Here is a 27,934-nt window from a genome sequence, read left to right as displayed (position 1 = left end):
CAGGGATGTTTTATTGGACGTCTTGGAGATGGCTGGCGCAGCGGGGGGATACGATGTGTTTAAGGCAGACGAGTACCTAATGAATAAGCAAACTGAAAAAGTCTAATGGCTGAAGAGCATAAAGCATCCGCGTTGCCGTGGCAACAGGTTTCTCCCAACATAATCTCAGGGTTTCCTCTTAATATTGCAGATCTATAAGATAGAGCTTAGCAACATTTAAGCTCCGAACCATTTATTTGATTCAGTTCTCTTCTTAGTAATCTTGAAGAGGGTTTTGTAGTTACAGCTTTGGTCTGCTATGACGAGCAGCACACGTTACGTAAAGGGTTGCCGTCCGGCTTGATGCTCTGAATCCATTTGTTTATCAGCAGGAAAACGCCGGCGGGTCAGAGGAATGCTTTCACCCTGCAGGATTTTAATTTTTTAAAAAGATCAGATGAAATACGCATCAACAACCATTAGTATATCACTCATTGCACACTATATAGCCTTTAGAAGAGTATCTGAATAAGTCAATAAGTCATGAATAAGGCAATTGCAGAATGTGGAAGCTTTTATTTAAAAGACCAGTCCAGCATGTTTAGCTTCAGGAGCTGTCATTCCCAGCATATTACAGACTCCTATTAATTCCTACATTTCCCCTCTAGGCATCTGGGGCATTTATTTTCATCACTGGTGGTAATATGGCAGGTGAAGGCCTTAAAAAGTAATGCATTTAATTATCCAAAACCTATAGTGCTCGTCAAAGCATTGGTAAGGCCTCACTACACACGCCGTCCGTCCTGGTTGTGTATACTTAAGTTTTCATCGGTTATCTTGGTAAATGGGTGTCATGTCTGTTTAGTATGCTGTACATAGAGCAGCCGTGGCTGATCTAGATAACAGCACTTAAAAGTGTGCGCTTCAGCGATTCCTTTTAACGTTGTATGCAGAAGCACGTTCCAGCAAAACAAAGCCCGTTTTTGCATTAACATGCAGATACAGTAGAGCTCAAACACTTTGCTCTTGCCTCGGTCTCACCACCCCCCACCCCCCATCAGCATTTGTTATGGTGTATCTCCGAAAGGCCCACGGCCACAGACACCAGCCAGCGACGCAGCTTGATCATACAGTTTTAAATGATACATTTTTTTTTTTTTTTTTTTTAAACATAACCATGACGACGACAAACAGAAGAAAAAAACTCCAGGCGTTATCACTTGTTAATGCTTTATCTTCAAAAATTAGACCATTATCATTTACAGTGACCCTTGATGTAAAATTTCATATCAAAATGACCTGGGAAATCAACAGCTTTCAAGCACCTGCTCCAAGTCAGAGGGAAGTTCGAGGCACATTCAGTTTTAGGAGTACAAGGTTAAACTGGATCTAGTGGCATGCGCGTTTGATATCTGCTCTCTTCAAGGCTCGGTTCCCTTCGGACACAAAGAACAAACGACATTCACACAGAGCTGAGCAGTGTGTCGATATCAGAGTAGCAACAAGTATTAAAACTGTCTCGGACCAACATGATCAAAGTGTTGAGCGAACTAGTTATCGAGCAAATTTCAACATGAGGAATTAAGTTCCACTACAAGTTAACCCTTGAACTGAGTAGAAGCGAGCTGGCGCCGGGGTCTCACAGCTTGGCCTTGCCCGGTGCGACCTGCAGGTTCTGCAGCTTCATAGCCATGCCCATGTTCCCAGCGATCTTCAGCTTTCCTTTGAAGAATGCCTGATGTTCCAGGAGGAGAGAGAAAAAATAAATAAAGGAACTTCATCATTGATTTAAGTTACTTCCTTTGAAACACACCGACCGGGTGGAACATTGACAATGCAAGTTTTTTTTCTTAGATTTGGAGATTTTAGGAGCCTTGCTCAAGGGCCCACAGTGGGTTGGCGGTCAAGCGGACACTTGTACTTTTCTCACCAAAATATCAAACTCCAAAAATTTCCCTGACAAGTAACACATTTTCAACAACACATTTTGTGGTTGAAATCTCGCTTCGTACGATGGCTTTCCCAGTGGGCTGCATTTGCAGAGCATGCTCGAACATACACACCCATGAGCCATAACATGAGAAACATTGGCCACTTTTGCTGGCCCATACACCACTGTTTACTCTAATAGCTTTCATTTCAGACCCACCAGCAAACTTCACAGCAATCTGAGCTCCATTAAGTCATTCTAGATTGGGCTTTTATGCCGCATACACATCAAAGACCCGCTTTCTAGGATCCTGTTTTACAGATATCGACTCCTGCAGAACGGTAACAACTCACACTGACTGCATCTCAAAGATGCTTTTTTTTGAGGACACAATGTTAGCTCAAGTTACAATATGTCACCCACTTACAGGTGTCATGACAAAGAGACAATATATGTTATCTATTTTACATAAGTGGTCATACTGCTGTGGAGGATGAGTGCCTGTCGCAGCATATAGCAGGATTTGCAATCCTAAACACCACTAGGTTGCCAAAATCTTTTGCTACGAACGGTTTCACCCACCGTCTACAATAGCCTTAATTTTATGTCATGGTTACATCACGGTGAGATTCATTTTATCTACAGATATGCTTGTCTGGGGTGATGTGTCAACCAACATTATTCTGTTTGGACACAAATCTATGGTATTGAGCACGTGTTCACACACCAAAATCCATTCAGTTCAATTTATACACGTGAGTCTTTGGTTTTTAGTGACTGCAGCCTTAACAACTCTGCTGGGTACTCAATATCTCATAGGTCAATATTTCTGGAAGATTTCATGAGATTATATATATATATGTATATATATTCAGAGACCATTACAGCCTACTCTCCAGAAAACATCGATTGTTGGACTCCTGCAGGATAGGAGAATAAGAAAGCTAATGAGGATGAAAACAAACAAGGGTTTAGTTTTGCTTTTTCTGCAATGGACTGGGAATATGTAACCTGCATAACTCGGATGACAACAGAATTTTAATAAGTTCAGGAGTCCCTTAAGGTAAACATAAGAAGAAACAGACAGCCTAATAAATTTTGTTCAATTATTTGTGTCGGTCGGTCATGTCACGTGTTGGTCTTCCTGCCATATTTGGTGAGCATGCTGGAGATAGTTCACTATAGGTGAATTATTTGAAAACGAAACAGGAAAGCAAAAAGTGAAGATAACATAAAACAAACCGTTTGCGGATTCAGCTTTCCATTCATCAAATCAGGGAGATCTTCATCACTCATTGATATGGTGCAGTCTGCCTTTTTACCTAAAAGAAACACATATGTAGTAAACACACACTTCAAATTGTTACCAATACAACTCAGCTAAAAACCCACATCCTCAGGAAACTACTTTGAATTGCTCAAACAGAAGAAAAAAAATCCTTAGTGCATAACAATGGTCTTATATTAAGCACTCTGTCATAAACATTTCTTTTCACTGAAGCAACAATTCAGAACACTTTGTGACACATGCGTTCTACTCTCGTCAGTTCTACTGTTTGGCTTTTAAAGGGAAACAGCCATTAGTGTGGCAAGAGTGTTTTCCTCATTTCAAAACAGACATGTTTTCTACCTCAGCTGATAATGATGCTTCCCACCACTCGACAATGCATTCATCTGGGTTGGACTTAGGCATTAATAGCTTTGTGTATATACACTTTTTTTCATACCATCCAATCAATCCCTATTTATAAAGTACTTTAAAACAACCACAAGGAGACAAAGAGCAGGACACAAAATAACACATTAAAAAACCTGAAGAAGACAAATAAATGAATACATTAAAAATACAAAGAATACATAAAACAAGCAGCTAAAACAAGAACTAAAATTAGCATTGGTTAAAAACCTAGAATAAAAGGCGAGTTTTAAGATTTCATTTAAAAAAGAAACACTTGTTTTCTAAGTATAGATCCAAGGGGCAATAAACAGGAAAAGACCCCAAACTGAACCTTGTGGAACACCACATGAGGGAAGCGGTGGTAGACATAGAACGTTTGATCTGCCAGGTAAGCGCTGGATCATTCCAGGACCCCTGATTCCACCCACACCTCCAAACCAGAAATCAGGGCATCATGGTCCACTGTGTCAAATGCAGCAGTTTAATCTAAAAGTACCAAGACAATTAAAAGCCATTAAAAATCCTTAAAAACTACTAACTCTGTGCTGTGCAAACCTTCAAACCTGGATTGGAAAACCTCAAAAATATTGTTTAAAAAGTCTATTGGTTGGCAAGTTCAAGTCAACTTTATTTATATAGCACCAAATACAACACAGTCATTTCTAGGTGGTTTCCAAATGAACCATTTTGTTCAGAACTTTTGATAAAAAGTTGAAATTCAACATCAGTCTAAAATTATCTGCAAGTGTAGGGTGCAAAGTTTAGGGGGCTCAAAATCAGAGGCTGCACAAGTGCACCTTCAAAAATGACTGGGGCCAAACCTGAGGAAGAAAAGTCCATAGTTCTCAGGACAGCAGGCCCAACTGTGGGAGAAAGCTCTTTGTACAATGGTGGAGGGATAATATCATTTGGAGAACCAAAATTTTTCAAATGACCTCCAGTTTCTAATAAAAGCAAACATAAACAGTTTCCTGATGAGTCTCATACTGAGGGAGACGTCAGCACATCAGAAGGATTGTACATCAAAGAAAACTGCTTCAGTAATATTGGAACACACCAAGTCTGCCACAATTAACAAGCATTAACTGAATTTCTGGTAAAACCAGAATAGCTAAAGCCACTGCTGCTAAACTGTCAGTGTCCTCAATTAGCAAGCAACCATACTGCAGAGACTGTATCAAAAAGCAGAAATATACAACAGGTCTCGTCGCAGAAGTTGCCCAGTCTTGATCCAATGGCTTGAGTTGGTGTTGGGCAATGAAGCAAAAAAAGAAATGTTGCAAAAGATTTAATAGAACAGCTTGTACAAGAACACACCTCAGGATTTTTCTGATCATCTCTTTCCATTTGGATTCAGTGCTGATCTCAGAAATAATGGCTGAGATGCAGTCAACAACACGGGGGAGTAGCTCTAATGGAAACATGTGGCCATTTATGAGAGTCTGTGTGTCATAACATGCTTTTAAAGGCAGGATGTAACTCTCCCCTTGATCACTTCTCCCTGTATGGAAGTGCTGTGCAGCTCAAAAAGGGACTTTGTGATTGTTTAGCTTTTCGTGGAGTTTAGACCGAGTTCCTCGTTTGTTTCGTGTTTTGATCCCAGGTGCAGCAGCAACATGAGCCCTGAAATATCATTTCAACTGTGTCCAGAAGAAAAATTCCATTGAAGCTGAACTACTACACAGAAAGCTGCAGCTATTGATAAGGCCAGTCAGACTCGGCAGTCTTTAATAGAACTTTATATCGAGTCTCTGCGGCTGAACTCAAAATCAGAGTGGTGACATGTCACAACCGTGTTTGCACGGCTGAGAAAGTCACACAGTGAGTTAAAAAAGTGAAATCCCCTCCCATTACAAACCTGGGTCATTGTTCACAGAACCGCTGCCATTTTTCACATCCACAATCCAAGTAGCCTCTTTCCCTCCTGGGCCACCCTTCACTTTGAAGGCAAACACTCCTCCGACCTTCTTGACAAGGCGCTCTCCATCCTGCAAAGGAGTGGACAAGAGTTTAGGAGCTGCATTAAATATTTCCTCTCCTGCAGACGGTATGTACAGCCAGAGACTACCCACACCATTAAAGTTGAACTCCACATCCACTAATACTGTATGTGTAACAGCTTGACATGGATATCTTAAAGTGGGGCTTTTGTGATGAAGCCTTTTAAAGAAAATGACTCAATCAAAAATCAGTGTGCGGTTAACACACCGGCAAGAAACTAACAGGTCGTCTATGTCTGACTGTGAAACAAGCGGCGCCATTCTTATTTTATACGGTACCTTTCTCTGAGGTTGTCAAAGTTAGAGCTGCACCAAGTAAAGAAAATCATAAAAACACTTTGTAGAATCTGAAACTGTCTGTCAACAGCCTTTCCTGAACGCAATCTAGAGGCGATCCAGGCAAACCACTGCTCGCCGGTCATACCTTACACCACTTTGAACTAACTGCAGTTCACAAGTGTTCAAAGAACCTTGATTGCTTCTGGAGTCATCGAGTGTACAACATTTACAGGGGTTAAAACCATCTTCATTAAAGCCGTCCACGTGGTTTCACTTCCCCCAATGAGCGGCGACTAACCGTTCCACAGAGATTGTACAAGATTACGTACTGGGCTGAGTTGAATGAAATCTATATTATATATAAAAATACACAAGAACAAACTCACAAAAATGACTACATTTCATACTTTTCACCATGAAGTGGATCCCCTGCGCACCCGCACCTAAAAATGTCGACTGTTGTGCATGTGCGCAGGGGATCCACTGCGCACCCGCACCTAAAAATGTCGACTGTTGTGCATGTGTGCAGTTTTAGCAAGCAAATCAATGACCAATCACAAGCTCAAATTAAATCAAAGTGGTGTCTGTCAACACAAATAAATCAATTCTTCTCAATCTTGTAACAAGATTTTTTTTCCTTTATTTGACAGTCTATAACTATTATGATCAGTTTCATTATGACACTCCTTAATAACACAAAACAAATTCATTCAACATTTTCTCAACTCATTGTTTCAGTTACAGCACAGGATTGTCAGCTATGAGTAAGAAAAGGAAGCAAAGAAAATCAAATGCAAGCATGCGTTTAAATGAAACAAAATATGTAAAAACTCTGCGTTTTTGTGTGCAAGCAGCCATTTTACCTTCTCAATGAGTTTCTCAATCTCCTTGAACACAGGGTACGCTTTAAATGCTTCCAGACTGCTGGCCGAAGTCAGTACTGCAGCTGGACGAGATCTGTGACACGCACACAATTTATACAATACACATAAATCAACTATCACAGTATTACGAGGGACGCGCTGTCAGTGAATACAGTTTCCAGAGGATACATTTCCTAAACTTTGGACGGATCTGAAAGCTTCTTAATGTTGTTTTTACCCTTCATCAGTAACTATACTTAACTTAGCAAACACAAAGAAGCATTTCAGTTCAATCATCTAATCTTTCTGTAATTAATTTATTATTTACTTTGCAGTTTTGCACCACCTTCATATAGACATTCAATACTTTGTCATTTTTAAAGGTAATACTTGCATTAAAAGTAAGTTTAATGTCAAATAAAGGAGTGTAAATTAGAGACTTTCTTTGCGTTGTTTTTCTCGTGTCTATAAGATTAGAGAAAAGGCAATAAATGGCGATGTTGAACTGAATTTTAGATTCAGATTTTTTTTGTTTTTGTTTTTTTACTGGTATAACTAAACCTTTACCGACCTGATTGAACTTCAGTATTAAACGCTGGAAGAGATCTGATTTTCAAAAAAACTCCCCCCCCCCCAAGGAGTGAATTCAAACGGACTAAAACGTACTATCAAACTATCAAAAGTAATGGAACAAGAACATCTTTGGTACTCCAAATAAGTTGCAACGTAGTTTCATATAAAGTTTGCAAACCTCGTCTCCTGCGGGAAACCTTTCCTGTAAAGTCCCACGACCACAGCGCCCCCTAGGCCGATGTTGTGCTGCAGGGCCACCTTTGCTCCCGGGACCTGCCTCTTCCCGGCCTCCCCCCGGAGCTGCCAGCACAGCTCGGCACACTGTGCCAGACCTGTGGGAACCAATCACTGAGTGAGAGACTAGAGACGTACATGTAAACGTGTTGGCTCTCGACCTGGATGTATCAGTTAGTTTGAACGTTTTATATGTGTATGTTGAAGCTCCACGCCAAAATCCCGACCCGGAGGTCAAACAGCTTTTGAAAAGATCAGCAGAAACTCAAATAGAAGATGACCGATTTGGAATTGTAAGCAGGCTGCCTGTGTGGTCTGAGTCACCAGCTTTAATAGTCAAGTTATTGTTTTCGATCACGATGCACAACGTGCTACTGTGGATGTGGTGTCCCAGTACAAATAAGCAGTACAACCCGAAACACCTTAACTACTAAATAGGAAAGTTATATATTTCAGAGTCTCCCTGTTTAACTATTTAGTTTTGTTTTAACGTGTTGATTGAAACGTTGATATGCAGAAAGAAAAAGGAAAAAAACGACCCTGAAAGAAATGTCACAAAAGGGATAAATGGGAGGTTTTTCTGTTGCGGTTCATTTCATTTATAGAAAAATATGCTTTTAGTTTCATGAGACTCAAAAGGCAACAAAAGCAGGATGATTTATATGCAAAGTATTGACAGCGTGGGCAAAAATACACACTGTAAAGACAACGTGTGACTGTCGTCTTCTTTTGAGCAGACAAGAGGAATTCGTAACAACCATAAAGTTTATATAATCTTAAAGGGCCTCTAATCTCAAAAGTGGTTGACGTAACTGCGCAAACATGCCTCAAGTCCCACAACTTTATCGACCGAGGCAATACATGTTGACCACCATGACAAAATGCCCAACTCTCACACCAACTCCATTCCAACTCTCAAAGGTGTGTGTACTTTTGTGGCGTATTTTGATCTCCACCACTGTGTGATCTGAGGAAGAAAACATGAAGGATGGACAAGCACATTAAAAAAAAAAAAAGTGTTTCAGTGAGATTCAAAATTGAGAAAATGGATCATATTTCAATGGTCCTGATGTGAGAGAGTGATGAATGGTAATATGAAGCTGTGTGGCCTATTGGTCTTTGTTATTGTTGCTCACTGGATTAAAAAAAGGTTTTCTGACCATTCTATGTCAATAGAATAGTGATTAACCATTAGATATTTGCATTTCCTACATGATGTGATTGGACATATCAACACATTTGACAAGCATTTAAAGCAAAGACAGGTATAAAAGATGGGTTTAATAACAAAAGGGATGTAAAGGGATGCCAAAAACTCTTACACTCGCACATTTTATCAGTGACTAAAAAATGGTTAAAGAAATCAGGTGATATTCAGTCGAAAAACATTTTCGGGATTATATTCAGTCACAGTTTTTTGAATGAAAATAGAAAATAACGCGAGAAAAACCCTCTACAGAGCCTGTCTACAATCCATACACCAGAGCATCACGCAAAGGTAAAACCTAATATCCTCCAAATAAGAGGAGTGGCAAGTTGACACCTAATCTGACAACTTGCTCTCTAATCTCACCAGCGGCAGCTCCTGCACCAACATTATGGCTAAGCATTTCATCCCATCTGCTTAATGAGCTTTTGCATTTCTCTATTATCCCAACAAGCTAAAAGACTTAAGGATGAAGACCTGTAGAGACACGAAGCGTCTTTCACAGCACTCCTAATCTTCGTCCCTGAGGTGTGTGTGTGTGTGTGTGTACTTTTTAGTGCTGGGTGAGGAATTTACTGCATCCTTCAGTAGCCACTTCATTAAAATTAATTTTAATTTAATATAAAACTTATAATTATAGTAGAGGACAGTCTCACAGGGACAAAAGTATTTCACTGACGTAAATCCAGTTTATCCTCTGAAGAAGGGAGACTTCACCGAGACAAAAGAGAACACTCCAGTCTTCCCTTATCACTCCAACGGGTAATACTTTGTGGTGATTAAAAATGGGACCTCAAGGAGCCTAAATATCTGACCACCACGGAGCAGCTCCACTTCCTAAAAAGAAGACCCGGGTGGGGATGTCCAGTGCACAGGTCAAGCAATTAGCCGTCAATATCGGTGCTCACGGTGTTCCAAGAGGAAGAGGTCAGAGCTTCACAGGCAGATTAGGAGCAACACCATAGATCAGACAGAGCTTAGCTTACTGAGGCATTTACATGCTGTGAGAGCAACCTGGGAAGGCAGCTGATGAGGAAGGGGAGGCCTGGGGGGGGGGGGTGTATGATGTCAGTAAAACTTCTTCAAGAACACAAACCAGCAGGAAGTGTTTAGGGAATAAAGGATTACAAATTTAAATAAATATATTAAGTCACTGAATATCATAACAAGATGTAACATTTCCCTTTCTTCATTTAACTCAATACTGTGCGTGGTGCGTGCGTGCGCCAGTCTCCACGGGCCCGGACTTGTTGTTCTATTAAGTACGCATGTGTGTAACAAATACGAGTAGCAGATACAGATTTGGCTGCTCCGCTGTTTGCTTCATCTTGTCCCCAACGGTTTAAAATGTGGAGAGATTACAGGGAAGGCTCGCCAAACTCACAGCCGGCTGCCTGCTCACATGCAGGCTCGCTCGTCTCCGCCACAATGGGGGCGATCATCACTATGAGACACACGCCACCTTGTGGCCTTTGTAGAAATTGCTAAGCAAAGTTTGCATGTGCTCAAGAGAGCAGTAGCACAGAAAAAGATCTCTCATACCTCACTTGAGTCCAACTTACTGTGTGGACATAATCTGACCGCTGATAGCTTTTCCTCAACAGACCTGGAGTTTTTATTACTTGCACTGATTCAACATATTCATAAAAAGACCCACTTCTATACAGAAGGAACTGTAAGGCATACCTGTTGCACCAAGAGGATGTCCCTTTGAGATGAGACCCCCACTGGGGTTGACCACATATTTTCCGCCGTACGTGTTGTCCCCTCTGTCAATAAACTCTCCGGCCTTACCTGAAAAAAAACAAAAAGAAATAGCTGAGAGTGAACCGTGACCGCGCATTAGTAAAAGTCATGATCTTACCGGAATACACGCAGCAAACACTGCTTCTTAAGGTGCGTGTGAAAGTACGTTAGATCTGCCTTTTTTATTCTAGATTCAATACACAACGCATAATATTTACCAATAATCATTCATTTTCACATGCAAATAGAATTCTGCTCGGAAAGCAGAAGCTGAGAGGTAAAGATGTAGTATGCATTCATTCTTACTGACTGGTAAAATCTAGCCTTACCCTCTGAACATAACCCCAAGGCTTCATAGGTGATGAGCTCATTAGCCGAGAAGCAGTCGTGCAGCTCCACCACATCAACATCATTTGGAGTCAGACCTGCAGCTTCAAAGCATCTTTTCGCGGCGGTGCGAGACATGTCATATCCCACCTATAAATGAAAAAATAAAAAATAAAAAAACATCTTGATTGTCTTGTCTGTCAAAAGACCATCTAGTGTTACTTCAAATACGAAAACTGAATTTCCAGAAATATTATACCATTTTAATGCAGCTCTTTTCTTCAAATGTGGAGGAAAGATCAGTGACCATCTCTTGGGCCAAAATCTCCACTGCCTGATTTTCAAGGTTGTGCTTTTTCACAAAGGCCTCGCTGGCCAAAATTGCTGCTCCAGCACCGTCTGATGTTGGACTGAGATCAGAAACAACGAGTAAGACTCACATCAAACAAAAAAACTCTCCTGATACAGTTTCATTCCATACTTGGTTCATCATTTTGAAAACACATGACCAAGTCTTACCAGCACTGCAGGAGAGTGAGATACTCAAACACCTTCCTGGATTTGATCACCTGCTGTAAACTGTACTCGTCCTGGAACTGGGAGTACCTGCAGGAATGTACACAAACCAAAAACTCACTCCAATTATCATGATTCAGACATGGATGAATCATTGACGAGGCCAACTGTGTCTTACGGATTGTTGGTGGAATGTTTGTGGTTTTTCCAGGCAATTTTAGCAAAGTGCTCTGGTTTGGTCCCTGGAAGAAGAAAAAAAGAAACGTTTTAAAGTATTAAAATGATTACATAATTTTACATCTTAGTTACAATGGGCGGACTAAATGTAATTTCTCTTGTCAGAATGTTGTACCATATTTCTCCATATGCTCCTTGCCAGCGTTGCCAAACATCTGAGCGGTCATTGGTGCCGGCTGAATCCCGTAGCGGTTGACCATCACTTCCATGTGCTTGTCCATGGGACTGGTCCTGTCCGTATACTGAAAGCAAACGTTTTCCATTTAAGAAAAAAAACAAAAAACCTTTATACAACCCTGGCATTTAAAGAAATGAAATATTTAGGCAATCACACTGACTCACGATATCAATGTTGTTAGAAACATGAGCAGACTCAAACTGGTTGTTTGTTTATACTTCTTATGTTGTAAATATGGACATACATCTTTATTGAACATTTTTATCATCATTTACATTTTCACATCTATTATTCTTCAATATTCTTGTTTTCATACATTTTGCGCAACCTGGAGCTGCTGTGATAACCGAGTTATTCCAAGTTAGATGACTAAAGTTTTATCTTATTTTATCTAAACATTAGCTCTGTCTGTGGATTAAGGTTATTATTTAATCATTGGCCCGCTCGATGGCCAAAAGAGTACCAGCAAACAGATCAGCCTCTCTAATTGCAAAACTGCACTAACCCAGGGCACCAACAGGTGGCACCACAACTGAGTCCTGCAAGATCGAGCAGAGATCACTGAAGCACACGGGCTTGAAGAACCAGGCCTGGCCAACAGCACTAAGCACACCGCCATAGCCTCTCTTTGAGCAGACATCATACTCTGGTAATATCATGGCCTGACTCTGCCATGTGGAGAGCACACACCCATCTAGAGGACAATGCCTTTAATGATTCCCTAAGCGAGAAGGGGAACTCTCCACTGTTTTCACAGAAAAAGACAAGATCCTAGCATGAGAAGAACACCTCTGTGAGATGGAGGAACACCTGTGCGAGGCTCCTCTTTGTCAATTTTAGTTGGGCCTTTAATACGATTGGGGTCTTTTTAAGCTCCGAGCCAAACTACACCATTTAGGACTGAACATCTCACTGTGTATTTGGATCAAGGACTTTTTCATAAACCGAACAGAGTATTAGACTAGACAAGCACACTCCCTTTTAATCAACACCGGGGACCCCCCCCCCCCCCCCCCCCCCCAAGGGTGTGTGCTTAGCCCTCTGCTCTACACCAGTTACACATGGCTGCTCTGCTTCTTTTCCTTACGATCTCATTGTTAAAATCGCCGACAACACCACAGTGCTCGGAATCATCAACAACGACAAGACGGAATACAAGACTGAAGTGCAACATCTCGCGTCACGGTGTGTGGGTAATACTCTCGTAATGAACGTCAAGAACACCCTGGAGATTGTTGTAGATCCTCGTAAGAAAAGATAAAACAACCACCCTCCATTGTTAGCTCCTAAACCTTCAGGTTAACAAATAAATGTCACAACAAAAGCATGAGCAGGTTCCAAGACGATGTTTTGTCAACTTTGTTTAGGACGAAATGTTCTGAGGTGCAAACAAAAAGCGGTGTGTCTCGGTCTGTCAGCGACTGCTGAATAATTCCCTTGGGGGTGGTAATTCAAATTTATTCAAATTCACATACATAATATTGTTTTACTTTGGTAACATAATTACATCAAGTAAACAGCAAAAGTATTTATACCTTGGAAGTCAAAGAGCCCTTTTCCATCTTCTCAAAGCCGAGAGCCAGTACACAATCAGCAAGACCTGCAACAATAACACGAGTGCTTTTAACACCCAGCAGACGAACATAGCGAAGGGCTATCAATTCGATTCTTTCATTACCAATAACAAATTCTCTACATAATTACAGTGTACATTCAGATTGGCCACAACAGTCAGAGATGTGTAATAGAACAAATCGAAACCCTGGCTAAACCTCACAGTCTCCAGATGTATGAGGATCATATTTGTCTCACCTCCTCTGACCAGCTGGCGAGCCATGTAGAGAGCAGTGGAGCCAGTGGAGCAGTTGTTGTTTACATTTATGATTGGAATCCCGGTCAGACCCAGGCCGTGATAAATGGCCCTCTGTCCACATGTGGATTCCCCTGACAAAGTAAATTACTGGATGAGACATCATCATCATCATCATCATCATCATTACTAGTATTATTATTACACATGAAATTTATTTCATTTGAGCAGAGCAGGACATGATCAAAGGTTTTTCTTCTTTAAAAAAAATACATAATATTTGCAGTTTAACATATAAAGTACTTTTCCTCACCACATACAATAGTGTACAAGATGCTGCATATGGGAGCACATACTGTATGTGACACATGGAGTGCTTTATCTTTCAGCCTTACCATAAACATATCCCACACAAGCATGTTCGATGCACGTGTAAGGGATTCCTGCATCTTGTAGAGCCTTTTCACCTGTTACAGAACACAGAAAGAGAGGAGTGAAGTAATGTTACATAACAAGACAGATAAAGATATTCAGAACGACTGATTATCAGTGAAGATACGGACCGGCTTCCTTGGCCATCTCAGGGTAGTCATCATTGTCGCCAGTTCCAGGCTTTTCAAACTGCAATAAAATCACAATAGAGATTAAAAATGAATTCAAAATCATTTTGACACACAACATGTTTCTTTCAATTATTGAAGTCGAAACTCTCAGAAATAAAACTTTTGCATTCGTTTCTTCTTAATTTGATGACATTACATGCCGAGTTTCTCAGGCCCGAAAGCTCGTTTTTAGCTTCTTCTTATTTTAATCTTATAATGCGAGTTCTCAATTGTTTGTGAAATGTGTGGCTTTGTGTAAACAATAAAACACAGAGCTGAAGTAAGACATTAAAAAAAAAAAACGGAGGGATTTTCAGCCATGAATAAGAAAAAGGGCAACTGATAAAGGGTCACAATACAGTGTGTGCACATAGCCAGAGGGAATACTTCAAAAAGAGGCCAAAACACTTTAGACACAAAAAAATGATAATGATATAAAGATTCACGACAACAACACAGAGCTGCATAGTGGAACAAAAACATGCCAAATAAACAATACCAGCAACCATTTGAACCCACTTGTCTGCGAATGTTCATTATGTTAGGTTGGTTTTATGAATTGGTGCTTTTACGGTGACACACTCATCCTTCTTCTATAATATTTACTGTTTGATTCAGCCAGCTGGAAGCAGTCACAGCAGACATGCTTTCAATAAAAGCCAAACACCTGTGGATATGGATTGCTCTATTAAGAGAATATCTGTGCATGGAAAAGTCCCAACCTGCATAGATCTTTTGATAGAGTGGTTGGTGACTCCTGGAGCAAGACACTGAACCCCAGACTGCATGGCAGCAGCCCCCTCTACTGATGTGTGGATGTGATTAAAAGCGTAAAGCGATTTGGAGGCTGCTCCAAGCTTTGGTAAATCACTGTACAAGTGAAATCCATTTACCATTTATCACGATTCGACAGTGCAAACCACTGGTACACCATACCACCTGTTGTGTAATAATCCTGACAATGTGACACAACCTCACACAATATATCTAAGTTAATTGTACAACAAACAGGATAACGGTATAATAGTACACTAGTGCCTTTGGTAAAGTTTACAATCAGGGTTTGATATGTTAGTTTTCTTCCTCAGATTGAACGTGTTGAGCAGCTCTGGAATTAAAGTTCACCAGCCAGCTGGACCGAGGACCCTTGACACACTTCTGCTTATCGTGAACTATGGACTCTCACTGGAGCCGCAAGATGCAGGACAAACACTCCGAAAAGCAGGAAAACGTCTCAACCAGAGATAATGTCCTTCAAGCCCCTAACAAACAGGGTTTTGTTTTTCTTTTGTAACAGAAGATGGAATAGTTTTATTTTGTTCCGAGTTTTAGCTTTAGGTTCCTGTCAGCTGTGACGCAACACACAATATGAGCAAGTTTACCAAGAACACAGTGTGTGACAGCTATTACTAATAGCAACATGTCGAGTCAAGGAATAGAAAAGCTTCTTTTTATAATATTATTATTAAAAACAGGCTAAATGCACCAAACTGTAAAGCTAGCCACCACTTCCCCTTGGTTTGCTTTGTTGAGTTACTTAGCTGGCCTTGACAGCAATACAAATGATAAATAAACTGATAGCATTTACCTTTGTCATGCCCACGCCGATGACAAACACTTTGTTCGTGCCACGATGTGCCATGGTGTGTTTTTGTTTTCCTGGGGAGCAGTGTGCAGAGAAACTAGGAGGTCAGTAACACTGAGCAGGAGCTCCGGCAGGAGCAGTCAGTTATTTACCAGGACGAACCAGCTGCTCTTCTTCTCTCTAGTACTAACAGTCAGTGTGTGTGTGTACAGCGCCATCTAGCCCCAGGATGTCGCACGGCAGAGCGCAACTGGTGGATCAGTTCGTTCCTTTTTTTTTTTTTCAATAAATAATTTAAATCTATTTTCAAAACATAGAATCGTCCAAAAAAATCGCCCAGAAACGTATTTTCTGTATGATCACCTGCACGTGGCTTGTTGGTGTTAGAGTCAACTTCTTGTAATATAATTTTTCCACTATTCTAAATGCATTTTATTAGCTTCATTTGAAATACTTAACTCCATATTCTACTGTTTTATTTAAAGTTTCAACGCACCTTTATTGTTCTTAATATTTTGTTTAATTTCTATGATTTCTAATGCAATTGTATGTATTTGTTTGCCTTTTTTAAGCCATTTGAATTGCTTTGTGTATGAACGGTGCCTTGCCTTACCTGACTCTTAGTCTACAACAAAAAAGGGAGAGGAGAGGATCCAGTGTTCAAAATGTACATTTATTCTAAAATAAAGGTAAAGATGTGTCAGATGTCAGTGGCATGTGAGTATGTAGTTTTATATGCAGGGCCACAAATCAGCATCACATGTGTTTTTGGACTGTGGGAAGACGGTGGAGTACCTGGAGAAAATGTAAACTAACTCCCCAGTGTTGGAAGGCTCAAATCAGTGCATGGATCTCTTTCTAACTCATAAAGTATAACAAATTAAACTTTTTTTTAGGTGGGGTGTAAAAACTAACATTGTTACCGTCAACCTCAGCATTACTCACATCCACCTGCATTCCATGAAGGCACTGCAGGGACAGGTGGTGAGCGCAGGACAGACTGAACATTGATGAAAGCTGCTGGTGCAGATCTGAGTAAGTCTGCCAGGGGGTTAATGACAGCAGAAATATTATTACAAAAACGGCAGTAGCACCAAACCAGATTAAGGTTGCGACCAAATATGTGTAATGCTGCATATACTGTTCATATGTGTTGGGGTTTTTTTTCTCATTTGTAATCGTCCCGTTTTTGTTGTGGTGCTCCCATTTGTTGTTCTCCTTCCAGACACTGGCGACATAACACATGTATTAACCAATGCCTGTTCCCTGAACTTTTTTCATACATTCATATCATTGTCTCATCGGAAATCCGTATGTGTCTCTTTGTGACGCTTCTTGAATGAAAAGGGGATTTGGGTTTTTTAACACTATATGTACCATGCTGCTCCAGAATAAAATAACTAAATATGTGTGTGATCTGGATGTTGTGTGAGACTGCACTGCCCTCATCTGAATCTCAAATACTTGGTAAACTTGTATAGTCTTTCAAATAAACAATAACTAGTGTTTTCCAGTCAGGTCTTTGAAGATTCCTTCAGTTTTGTAAACTCCCTGAACCGTCACATAATCAAGCTCTGCATGAGCCTTACAATGAGCTATTTATAGCAGAGTGACAAAACGTGCATGAAGTCACACCAATGGCTCAATAATAGAAGGCGTCATCCAAAGAAATGTTGCGAATCAGAGATTGAAATCAAAGAAACATGTCAACACAACATAGTGATGTTTGGATTTTATTGAGGCGATGAAAAAAAAAGTCCTGTTTATTGAGAATGTTCTTCCATCCACACAAAGACACCTGCATGGACAGCCAGCTGTGTTAAGTCCACGTATTCTGTCCTTCATCATCACCAAACCTCCTCATCTTCTGATCTGACGCGTCATCGTCATCAGGCAACAGGATATTTAGCGGTAGTGTTCATTTGTTGACCGACTCCGAGGTTCAGCACTTAATGAAGCGGTGTGTGACCTCGTAAATCCCCACAGACTCATTAACTTTCTCATCGTAGTCCGTCCAGTCCTGAAAGGATTCAAATGAAAATGAACGGTGTTGGGATCACTACCGACAGCCACTGTGGGGCAACCCGGACATGAAAAAGAAAATCCACTGAATGGATTATCTGTTCATGAGAAAAAAAACTTCATACAACTTAATAAATTTCTGTTTGGAGTGAAAAACTGCAAGAAATGATTGTTTGCAAGTGAAACAACATGTAAGACCTTCTGCTCCACTCACCTTTTCTAGTAGAGTAATTTCAGGAAATTGTGTTCCAGACTCGGCTCCTTCTGCAGCAAAACCAGCCTGGAGGAGAGAACAAGGAGATGTGAAATCCTGAAACACCTTGAGTTACGCACGCTTAAAAAAATTTGTTGTGGAAAAGTAACTAAGTACTCCAGTTCTTCAAGTTTGGACAACATTACCTGACTTGTATTTAATGTAACTTTACAAATTTGGGGATTGCATTCAGGATATTGAGTTATTTTAACTCTTTCACATTGTCAAAATGACAGAGAAGCAAATGGGGGTTTGTTTTGATATTTCTGTTGGTCTTCAAGACCTTATCTCCACGTCGACTGTCCTGCCATTTCTTAAATTACATATCGACTGAGGAAATCTCAGGATACTTTCTCCTTTTAACTCTAGAATTGCAGAAAACCGATACAATACACTGATACTACTTCCAATATTGCAAAATACTATTTCATGGTTAACTTTATGCCTTTGGGGGCCCATATTGTGTAAAATCCAGATTTGCTTTGATTCCAACACAGAACAAAAATCAAGAAAGAGATGAGGCAGGACCCGTACGCTGTACGATGTACTTTGAAGGCAACGCGCACAAAAATGATCCTCACCTGCGGCTGGAAGTCGACGGGTTCCAGACCTCGACACTCAAACTGCACCATCGTCTTGAAGCTCTCGCTGTCTTCGGCCTTCAACCGAGCAGACATGGCGGTAAAGAATTTAAAAAAATTTAAATGTTTTCATTCAACAAAGCAGTGGGAGAGATAAAGTGGAAAAAAATACTCTTTTATCAGAATACCAGTGATACAAACATACCTCTAGAACCGGCAAGGCTATCGTTATACTACTCAATTCATCTGTACTTTAATGTATCCGGATCACTGTGGTCTCCTTTTTTAAACAGTCAATAGTGCAATATTTTAGTACTGAAGACAGAAAAGTAAGACTTGTGTTGATGGGTTGAATCTTTACTTACATTATAAGGTGTGATTGTGTCTGCAAGGATATCTGGAAGGAAAACGTACTTTTAGACACATCGAGAGAAGAGAGAAAATAAATGAGTGGAGATTCAAACCCACCGATGGAATTCTCCCTGGCACAAAGTTTACATTTCTGCACCATGCTGGCACTGCCTCTCCCTCCTTTCAGCGGCACGCTCTCCTGAGGAAACACAACAGGAAGGATGCTGCATGCATCATCACATTTATTGATAAGGACAGTTTTGTAATCACAAAGAAGGTCTTCATCCTCACCATGAGAGTCACATACTGCCATTTATCTGGGATCTCACCACAGTTCCCACATTTCAGCTAAATTAGAAAGAAGAAAGACAAAGAAGTGAACAATTCTAATATGTCCAAGGTAACACTAAAAAATATATATATTTTAGCGTATCAAAGTACTAAAGAGTTTTTAAAGATTGACGGAATATAGAGATGGTGTAAATAACTGAGTTAAGTTCCACATTAAAATATCGAAGCAAATACAAACAAAAGAATATATGATTGTCCAAAGAAGCATTTTTCCACCTAAAGGAAAAACACTGAATATTCACTATTATTTGGCAGCAGTAGTCTGGTAACTTCATGCTCCTTCTAGTCAATCGAGATAATTTAAGATGGCCCTAGATGTGTATGTGTATGGGTGTTTGCCCTGTGATGGACTGGACTGGCAGTGGCAGAAAATGGTTCAAAGGATGAAGGGATGAAGGGAGGACTCTGGATTACATGAGGAATAAAACATGGAGAGAGAGAGAGAGCGATGACATGTAAACCCCTCAAAGCTCCTGACCAGAATAAATTCAGTACAATTAGTACATCAATCAATGTGGATTTCCACCCTGGATCTCTTAAAATCGTCAATTATAGATGTAGCTTGCATAAATAATAATCATACATAATATAATAAACCATCAGTCGTGTCTTTATCTAAAGCTATTAACTATTACTGCATCGTTATTAAAGTGCAATAACTTTGAATCAACTATGTCAACACAATCTGTAAAGTTTTATTAGTTAGGTGGCAGATGAAAGTGTAACGTTAGCAATAAATACGACAGACACGGTGAACCTTACCGCACACAAACATGGAGTTAAAAAAAAGAAGCTTGACTGAAATAAGGAGGTAAATATAAAAGTAGCATGTTAGCACGAGAGCTATGCTACCTTCAGGAACCAGCGGAAATCGTCGCCCAGCGGCCTCACTTTGGTGACGTTCTCCAGCGTGGCTTTAAACTGAAGCCCGAATTTCTGCCATGAAGGGAAAAATCAGGTGAGTTGAAACAAAACTGAGCAGAATTATGTATTTTGAACCCATAGATACACAGAGACATGCTGCAGGTTTACGTACCACCATGTTGACGCTGTACTGCTGACGTTTCTGCTGCGTTCAGGACGCCTCGGAAAATAGGTCTTCACACACTGACAGGCGAGGATAGATAGATAGATAGATAGATAGATAGATAGATAGATAGATAGATAGATAGATAGATAGATAGATAGATAGATAGATAGATAGATAGATAGATAGATAGATAGATAGATGGATAAGTCTGCCATCCTCTGTAAAGGCTCTCACATCCAGACTATTGATGAAAAATGAAAAATAACAAATGAGCCATCAGCTCTTTAAATAATTGCTGACCTGGGCATTGTCTACGTTTTTACACAATTACATTTGGTATTTATATTACCTGTATAATTTCTGTACTTTTTTATTGATGCACAAAGGGAGCAGCACATGCAATTTTAGTATATGAGGCTTGTTATGACAAATAAAGCTATTCTAGTCTATTCTAAAATTTGACCGGGAGTCTCCAGTCATCGGTTTTTAAGATAATTTTAGCCTGATCACAACAGTGGGGATGATGCCAGAAGTATGACTCGTTGACTAGAAATAGCTGCCATCAGAAACTGGCCGTATAATTCATCCTGCCGTTTAGTCATTGTATTTTAAAGTGGATTATTTCTGAATAAGACTGAATGGAACTGTTATGTTAGTGCATATTGGTGGTCCATGTAACACCTTCTTCCTCAAACAAGCAGGGCTATGAGTCTAATCTGAACCTGGTGAACAGGCAGACTCTAAAGTTTACTGACATGTGCATAAACTGTTTATTTATTCCAATTACACAGTATGTCCTGACATGATTTGGACAACTGGACGCTCTATTTATCCAAGATTTAGCAGAACCACATGCACCGGAGCGTTCACATGTTGGAACTGTGTATGTTTGAACTTATGGTTTAGAGGTGACATCAGTCTGCCAAAGTATTCTAAGCACATGTCATACCAGTTAACTTGGTGTAACACATGCAGGCAGAGCATACTGGACGGTTGTGCGGGTTGAGTGAAGCAGTCCTGGGACAATTAGACTGGAGATGGACACTCCTCAGATTGTTGTGTCCTTTGCAACACCTATCTGAGTAAAATTAGAGTGAGCTCGTGTACATAGTTTATTGAGAAGATTGTGCCATCTAGTGGGTAGATTATGGCATCCAACCAAAGGCTGACAGGAAGTATTGTTATTTTATTTTGTTTTCGGGTATTTGTATATTTCTTTTGGGGGGTTTCGAGGAAGATTAAGTCATTTGATGAAGAAACTCACCAAATGAAAGCAAATATTTTATAAAAAATAAGTATATTATCATGGGTCCAGTCAAAACAAGTGGAGTAATTCCCCCTCTGGTTGTACAACTTAAAAATAAACTGCGTGATGAACGGTGGAATATGAATTGCACGTGTATGCAAAAGATTCAATAAATATGAAGAAACACAAAGAAAATAACTATATAGTAATGTGCAAAGTCCATTTGAAGTATTGCACACGCTTGTTCTCTTCTTCAACATCAGAATCAGAAGTACGCTATTTGTCCCTTGGGGGAATTCTTTATATGTCTGGATTTAAAGGAAAACTAGTGAGATATTTCTTCACTGAAGCTGTATCATGTTTTACATCTCCGCCTCGCTTCGTTGCAGCAGTTGCATGACGGACTAAACCATTATGAGAGGGATGACGTAATCTTTGTATTTATAAATTTATTTTTTATGTATATAATCGATAAGTGCTTTCAGTTATTATATTCTGTAAATTATATGTTGAGGGGTGGGACAGTTAATCGTTTCATCAAATAACACGGGTCCGGACACCCCCGGGATTTCCGCCAAAAAATCCAAACAGACATTTCGATTGTGAGGGACCACCCAACACTCTTTAATATTCACTTCAGTTTATTGACCATCAACTGAGTTCAATTACAAATCACACGTAATCGATTCAACAGCCATACAGTACAAATATTTTAGTACAAATCATTCATTCAATTGCACTATACAGACACAGGACGTGGCATACAAAACGGGATTCAAGGGTTTTTATTGTAACCTCGAAACAGAAACCAGTTTGCAGTGTGGGTGCTGAGCAGAAATGTCAACCTGAGGCAGTTTCGCAGAGGCATTGCGGTGGGTCGTCCAGTAGTTAATGGCCACGCAAGTGGAGGGGTGGAAGTGATATTGCTGCGGAGATGAACACCTCCATCGCATCTTTTTGTCAGGCATTTCAAGTGGAGGGGTGTCATCAACCTGAGTGTGTGTGTGTGTGTGTGTGTGTGTGTGTGTGTGTGTGTGTGTCATCTTGAAATCAACAAGGCCGATTTGCAAATGTCATCGCTCGCGTCTGTAGCGGACAAGAGGAAAGTCACACCCAACGAGTCCTACGCCTGGCTGACAAGTCAAAATACTTTTTCATACAAAAAAAACCGAAATACTTCAGTCGTCACATATCAATTAGAAAAGGGACACAATTCATAATTTAATTGTATATGGTTGGTTTAGTCTGTTCAAATTCCCCAGCATTGGCTTCTTCAGTCATTAAGTATGTGATACTTAAGTGTTTGTTCTAGTGCTGTTTTCAAACAGAAACAATGCAGTGGAAACTATTTGTAGTTGACAGACTTCTAATGCCATGCATTGGACTGAACGACTCACTGAGGAAACATCAACACTCAAAACAACGGGAGGAAAGAGTTCCCAGATTGTCGCTACAAACAAGAGTGCCATTCATTTTTATTTAATTAACATCCGTCTCATTTGGACACCACCCTAGACATTTATTAGACTCCCCAGGTATTTGGGGTTCAAGTTTTATCAGTCATAAGTAAAAAGGTTTCCCCTCTTTTATTTGTTTTCGGCATAAATTTTAACAAAGCAGCAGGGGATACATTAAAAAAAAAAAAAAAAAAAATGCAATATGGGAGGAAAGTGTGTGGGATCAATGTTAACCCACAAAAGCAAAAAACTTATGCTTAACCTGCTCACAAAACTCTAAATCCAAGTTAAACAATTGCAAGGAAATCAATAATAAAGAGCAGTCATCAAATAATAAAAGGCATTTCATTTCTTTTTGCAATTTTTTTCCTTTTTTTTTTTTTTTTTTAAATACAGTGATGCCTAAAGGCATTTATTTACAGCACGACCCGCCCACACCCCTCTCCGCTCTGAAGAGAGGTGCGACGAGGTCAATGAGGCCGGCTGCTGGATTCAGAGGTCCGCCGCTGCCGAGGAGTGCTGTGGCCGTTCATGCAGCCGTTGTGGCGCTTGCTGAGTCCGCCGTTCAGAATGTCTTGGATGTGCTGTACTATCAAGTTTATGGCCACTGCAAGAAGACAGACGTGTGACACACACAGGGTCAGTCAGAACTGTTTGAGAGGGTCATTTCATAACTCATCAAAACTAAGCCGTACAAGTGGATCAGCCCAGTTATTGTGTGAACGTCGACTTAAAAGCTTTTTTTCCCAGAAAACTTCTGGAAAAGAAGAAACTGTTCCACTAGAAAATCTTTCTCAGTATCACAAATCTCTGAACAATGACTCCAATATCCAAGCGATTCATTCAAAGTGAGAAGGAAAAGAAAAAGAGCTCAACAAAACTTTGTCTCAGAATTCTTAAATGTTACAAGTAGCAGAGAATCGACAGTGTCTGCAATAAATCTGGGCTTTCCTTCACATTGACAATGCAGTGTTGCCCAAAAAAAAGAAAGAAACTCACCAAGGTTGTCTGCTCCTCGTGGAATTATCACATCTGCATATTTCTTTGTCTAGTAGAAACACAACTAATGTCAAACAATGCCTTGTATAAAAAGCTAAATGCAAGCAGGTTACTACTCCAGTCTAAACCACTAATACTGTTAAAAAATAAAGTTTTGTTGACAAGTATTTCTTGAGTTTGTCAAGAAATTCCATGTACACAGAATACCGTTTGAAAAAAGATCCATAGCTGAGTACAACTGTAAACAATACTTTTAACAAAGACTTGACCTAATGTGAATATTTGTCTAAACATGTTACGAGAATTGCATTTATATGGATTTTAAAAGACCGGATGATAAAATTTTATTGTCCGATCTGCAAAAAAAAAAAATCTAAACATCTCTTACTGGTAAACAGAACTCCTCAAAGGCCGGTTTCACAAAAGTGATGTACTGAGCCAGAACCTGTTCCAGCTCTCGACCGCGCTCACCGATGTCCCTGAGAACTGAGGAAAGCAGACAAAGAGTACGCGTCTCAGTCCAGACACAAACTCAAATTTGCTGAAACCAAACTCTTTTCAAAAGTGGACGTTTACATGTCAAGACATGCGAGGTATCGAGCACAACGCATTGACGCACCTCGACGTGACAGTCGCGTGTCCGGATCCGTGTCTACAAACAACTTCATCTGGAACAGATCTCGGATCTCTTGGGAGTAGAACATGAGGATTCCCTCAAAAAGGACCACATCGGCCGGATAAACTGTAACAAACTCATCTTTCCTGCAGCACAAACACACAGGCAACAAAATTACTTTTGCTGCAAACATTTAAACCCAGTGCACAATCAGCCCATAAGCCATTTCCCATATTAAACAACTAGTAGTGTCTGGGACCAGGAAATAGAAATACTTGCCTGGAATGAGTAACAAAGTCATAAACAGGGATCTGGACAGTCTTTCCCTGTAGTATCAGCCTGAGCGTCTGCAGGACCAGCTCATTGTCAAAGGCATCTGAGGACAAGAAAGACAACAAACTCAAACGTGATCTTTAAGCTATGACTTTCGTTTTAATACTGGTTCCACTCGCTCGGCGTGCACATGAGATTCATGCTGCACGTTTGGTAATTCAGGAATCCCTTTTGTAGAACAGGTGTTGGCTTCAGTCTGAACTTGAGAGCAGCTGCCTCTGAGAAACGCTTGCTGACTGTGGGGATTTCCTATCAGCCGAAAAAGGAAGCAGGAGCAAGAGGGGGCAAAGCCATGCTCCGTAAGCAGTGTTTGAGCGGTTTGCCTGTGCCATAAAAACTGAATAAACAGTCAACATGGCAGCAAAGTCTCAAAATAGGTCACTAATGAAATCTCTTGGGATAAATAGACTTTGACCTTAGGCCTTTTGCTTTCTGCAACACGAACTCCCAACAGTCGTACATTTGCTTACAAGTGAGTTTGAGCAATAGCAAAATATGTTAATCAATTAGCATTTCATTCCTAACACAACGTGAGCAACATCCATGACCTTACAGGCTACACATGTCAGGTGCCTGTACATGGGCCTTTGCAAACAGGTTGGGTCTGTGTTACCATACCTGGATGGTCAAAGTTGAATTGGCCTTTCAGCGCCTTGGCTTTCTGCTCTGGAGTCAGCACCTTGTAGAAACTGTCCTGGCTGAGGATCGCCACCTGCCGCTGGTGGTGGTCAATCTTGTTCTGCCCCAGTAGCTCCATGATTTTCTCACATACCGACGACTGAACAGATAAAATAAATGTCTGTAAGCACATGTTCAAAATACTAAAGATTCAAAAATGCTCCAGAGGTGAGGGCAAGTTCACATCATTATGAAGTCAACAATCCACCAGTCAAACTGCCCTTCAACTGGACACGTTTGTACCCAATGACCTCCCGCCTGTAGCAGTTTCATGCCCAATGCTGAGTGGGCAATCCTCAGCAGCCTAACGCACCATTGCCATTGTGTGCCCCCCCCCCAAAAAAAGAGTTCTGCTGTACTCATTTTGGGATGGCAGGTTGTATCAACCGAGTGAACTTCAAGTCAATATGGCTCTGAACACAACCATGACCAAGGCCATCCAGACTTACAAGACAATTAGCTGCATTAAGTGACGAACATTTTAATGTCTCTCTTTCCAAGTATAAATACACCATTAACATAATCTCTCATCAGCTTTGCTGAGCACCCCAATGGGGCTGCCGACCACATCCTACAAATAAGAAGGGTAAATACGGGAAAAAGGAATAATAAATTACATTTAGTTTAGTTAATGGGGAAAGCCAAACTGCACCTGAAGCTAGGATAAGTATATTGGTCTACTGTATGTTTTCAGAAATAGCATCACAATACAGCTACAATGAGGGGTGGGTGGGTGTGTGTGTGTGTGGGGGGGGGGGGGGGGGTCCTCAATATCACACTGAACAGTGATCTAACCAGTTTAGTGCAGCACTGGGTCACTTCCATTCTCGATACAGGAAACAAAACACTGGCTTACTGCCAGTCACATCAGGTATGGTACAAAGTTGAAGAGAGGAGCCAACAACAATACACACCCTGCCTCGCTTTCATGTAAAAGTCCATGGAGATTTAAAAAAAGGTTTGCACAAATCAATATTCCTCTGAGGATGTTGCACTTATTGAGCTAATCTCGGTAATGCCGTGTCTCTGGTGTGTCTGGCAGCACTTGCACTTGGTGGAGTCATGACAAAGGAAGCCAGTGACGTCTTTGGAAAAAGAGCCACGTCTCTCTGCCGTTTGCTCCGCACTGCCTCCGCAGCCCCCGATCACACTGCCTACATCTGACTTTCGCAAGGTGTGACGATTTGAGGGTTGGTTTTCACCAGAAATTCAGCTTGACACGATTGTTTCACGGCAGACTCGTGATGGTGAAGCGACTTATGCCGTATTTATCCAAATCTGAAGCACAAATGCCGGCCAGGACTGTCTCGAGCGCTCTGGATGCAAACGTGGACTAAACTAAAAAAATAACACAAATAAATCTAATATTTGTTTATAAACGCCTGCTTTCACCTTTAAGTGTATTTTACTGTAGTACTGGATGAAAACGGGTGTGTGCGTCCCTCCTGTAGAATTTCCCGCGGGCGCCACCGTTTGGATCAATTCAAAGCAACAAAATGTAGGTTAACGTTATTTAACGATGGCGGTTCGTCCCAGGTCAAGCAAACACAGACGTTTCGTCTGAACTGACGCTACCTCTTAACTACATTAACCGTGTCACGTACATAACTTGGGGGGGGGGGGGGGGGGTAGGGGGGGTAAAGGCGAGGAAAGGAATATGGGGCATTCGTGTTTACAAACACATAACAGGATTAGTGACGAGTTTAGCGCCGGCTATTGTCTTAGCCCATCCGGGACCGCGAGCGTGTGATGGAATTCGCCGCTAGCTCGGTGGCTAAGAAAGAAAAAGCTAACAAAGGTCTCCGGTTGACGCGAGCGGTAAATGACTTAAAATGAAGAGAAAGAGCAGGCCGGGTTCAGCGCCACAGACAGTGGGGAGCTAAAGCAGCATCTAGTGGCGCTCAGCGGTTGAACAGATGAGAGAGCTGTCAATCAAACTTCCGCCGAGAGACGCCGGAGCCACGCGGTCAACGAGCAGCCGGCTGCCGCGAGCGACCCTCGGCCTGGGGTCTTACTCAAAACGAGGCCAGTGTCACCTCGCGGAAATCATCAAAAACATCAACGGGGGTGCCAACCTTGCCGCTGGCGGTGCCTCCGGAGACACCGATGAGGAAAGGTTGTCGAATAATGGCGGTATTGTCGCTGCGGTCCCTGAGATGTGTCTCAGTGTCGCCGGCCATGCTTGCAGTGTGCGGCTCGAGCGGCTGAGGCGGAAAGTCTTTGTGACGAAGCCCCGCCCCTTTCACGACAAACTCATATTTGATATTTATACA

General features: G+C 41.0%; 3 protein-coding genes across 4 annotated transcripts; all 3 read right to left on the bottom strand.

Moving 5' to 3' along the window:
• Window positions 1–531: 531 nt before the first annotated feature.
• scp2a (sterol carrier protein 2a) lies at window positions 532–15,932 on the bottom strand. Its single transcript, XM_080484262.1, has 16 exons — window positions 15,748–15,932; window positions 14,121–14,178; window positions 13,953–14,024; window positions 13,560–13,691; window positions 13,283–13,347; window positions 11,685–11,811; window positions 11,511–11,574; window positions 11,336–11,422; window positions 11,076–11,226; window positions 10,819–10,966; window positions 10,430–10,537; window positions 7,481–7,634; window positions 6,730–6,823; window positions 5,446–5,575; window positions 3,152–3,231; window positions 532–1,714 (listed from the first exon to the last, which is right to left on the bottom strand). The coding sequence occupies exons 1-16, from the start codon at window positions 15,799–15,801 to the stop codon at window positions 1,619–1,621; spliced, it is 1,620 nt and encodes a 539-aa protein (XP_080340388.1). The 5' UTR covers window positions 15,802–15,932; the 3' UTR covers window positions 532–1,618.
• A 1,532-nt stretch (window positions 15,933–17,464) lies between these two features.
• Window positions 17,465–20,369, bottom strand: czib (CXXC motif containing zinc binding protein). Its single transcript, XM_080478644.1, has 8 exons — window positions 20,339–20,369; window positions 20,155–20,238; window positions 19,243–19,299; window positions 19,069–19,150; window positions 18,966–18,997; window positions 18,601–18,678; window positions 17,981–18,046; window positions 17,465–17,764 (listed from the first exon to the last, which is right to left on the bottom strand). Exons 1-8 carry the CDS (start codon window positions 20,342–20,344, stop codon window positions 17,687–17,689), a joined length of 483 nt encoding a protein of 160 aa, XP_080334770.1. The 5' UTR covers window positions 20,345–20,369; the 3' UTR covers window positions 17,465–17,686.
• A 1,806-nt stretch (window positions 20,370–22,175) lies between these two features.
• uck2b (uridine-cytidine kinase 2b) lies at window positions 22,176–27,852 on the bottom strand. Of its 2 annotated transcripts, none has more exons than XM_080462578.1 (7): window positions 26,576–27,852; window positions 25,602–25,761; window positions 24,930–25,026; window positions 24,654–24,796; window positions 24,423–24,520; window positions 24,035–24,083; window positions 22,176–23,642 (listed from the first exon to the last, which is right to left on the bottom strand). In XM_080462578.1, the coding sequence occupies exons 2-7, from the start codon at window positions 25,738–25,740 to the stop codon at window positions 23,506–23,508; spliced, it is 663 nt and encodes a 220-aa protein (XP_080318704.1). In that variant the 5' UTR covers window positions 25,741–25,761; window positions 26,576–27,852; the 3' UTR covers window positions 22,176–23,505. The 2 variants fall into 2 exon arrangements, with proteins under 2 accessions (XP_080318704.1, XP_080318703.1); XM_080462577.1 differs by having other exon boundaries at window positions 27,737–27,846.
• Window positions 27,853–27,934: the final 82 nt, after the last annotated feature.

Source organism: Lipophrys pholis, assembly GCF_963383615.2.
Source record: "Lipophrys pholis genome assembly, chromosome: 1".
NCBI lineage: Eukaryota > Metazoa > Chordata > Actinopteri > Blenniiformes > Blenniidae > Lipophrys > Lipophrys pholis.
The sequence above is the reverse complement of the archived record's forward strand: the minus strand, read 5'-3'. Positions and strand labels throughout refer to the sequence as shown.

Excerpts from the sequence above, each read along its gene's own strand:
- scp2a (XM_080484262.1), bottom strand. The coding sequence starts at position 15,801 with ATGGCACATCGTGGCACGAACAAAGTGTTTGTCATCGGCGTGGGCATG. Across the intron at positions 11,423-11,510 it reads AAACATTCCACCAACAATCC|GTACTCCCAGTTCCAGGACG; the intron begins GTAAGACACAGT and ends ACATTCCTGCAG. Across the intron at positions 11,227-11,335 it reads CTCACTCTCCTGCAGTGCTG|TCCAACATCAGACGGTGCTG; the intron begins GTAAGACTTGGT and ends TTCTGATCTCAG.
- uck2b (XM_080462577.1), bottom strand. The coding sequence starts at position 27,841 with ATGGCCGGCGACACTGAGACACATCTCAGGGACCGCAGCGACAATACC. Across the intron at positions 25,762-27,736 it reads GAGGCACCGCCAGCGGCAAG|TCGTCGGTATGTGAGAAAAT; the intron begins GTTGGCACCCCC and ends TTATCTGTTCAG. Across the intron at positions 24,797-24,929 it reads GACTTTGTTACTCATTCCAG|GAAAGATGAGTTTGTTACAG; the intron begins GCAAGTATTTCT and ends TTTGTGCTGCAG.
- czib (XM_080478644.1), bottom strand. Across the intron at positions 19,151-19,242 it reads GGCAGTATGTGACTCTCATG|GAGAGCGTGCCGCTGAAAGG; the intron begins GTGAGGATGAAG and ends GTGTTTCCTCAG. Across the intron at positions 18,998-19,068 it reads TGCCAGGGAGAATTCCATCG|ATATCCTTGCAGACACAATC; the intron begins GTGGGTTTGAAT and ends TTTTCCTTCCAG.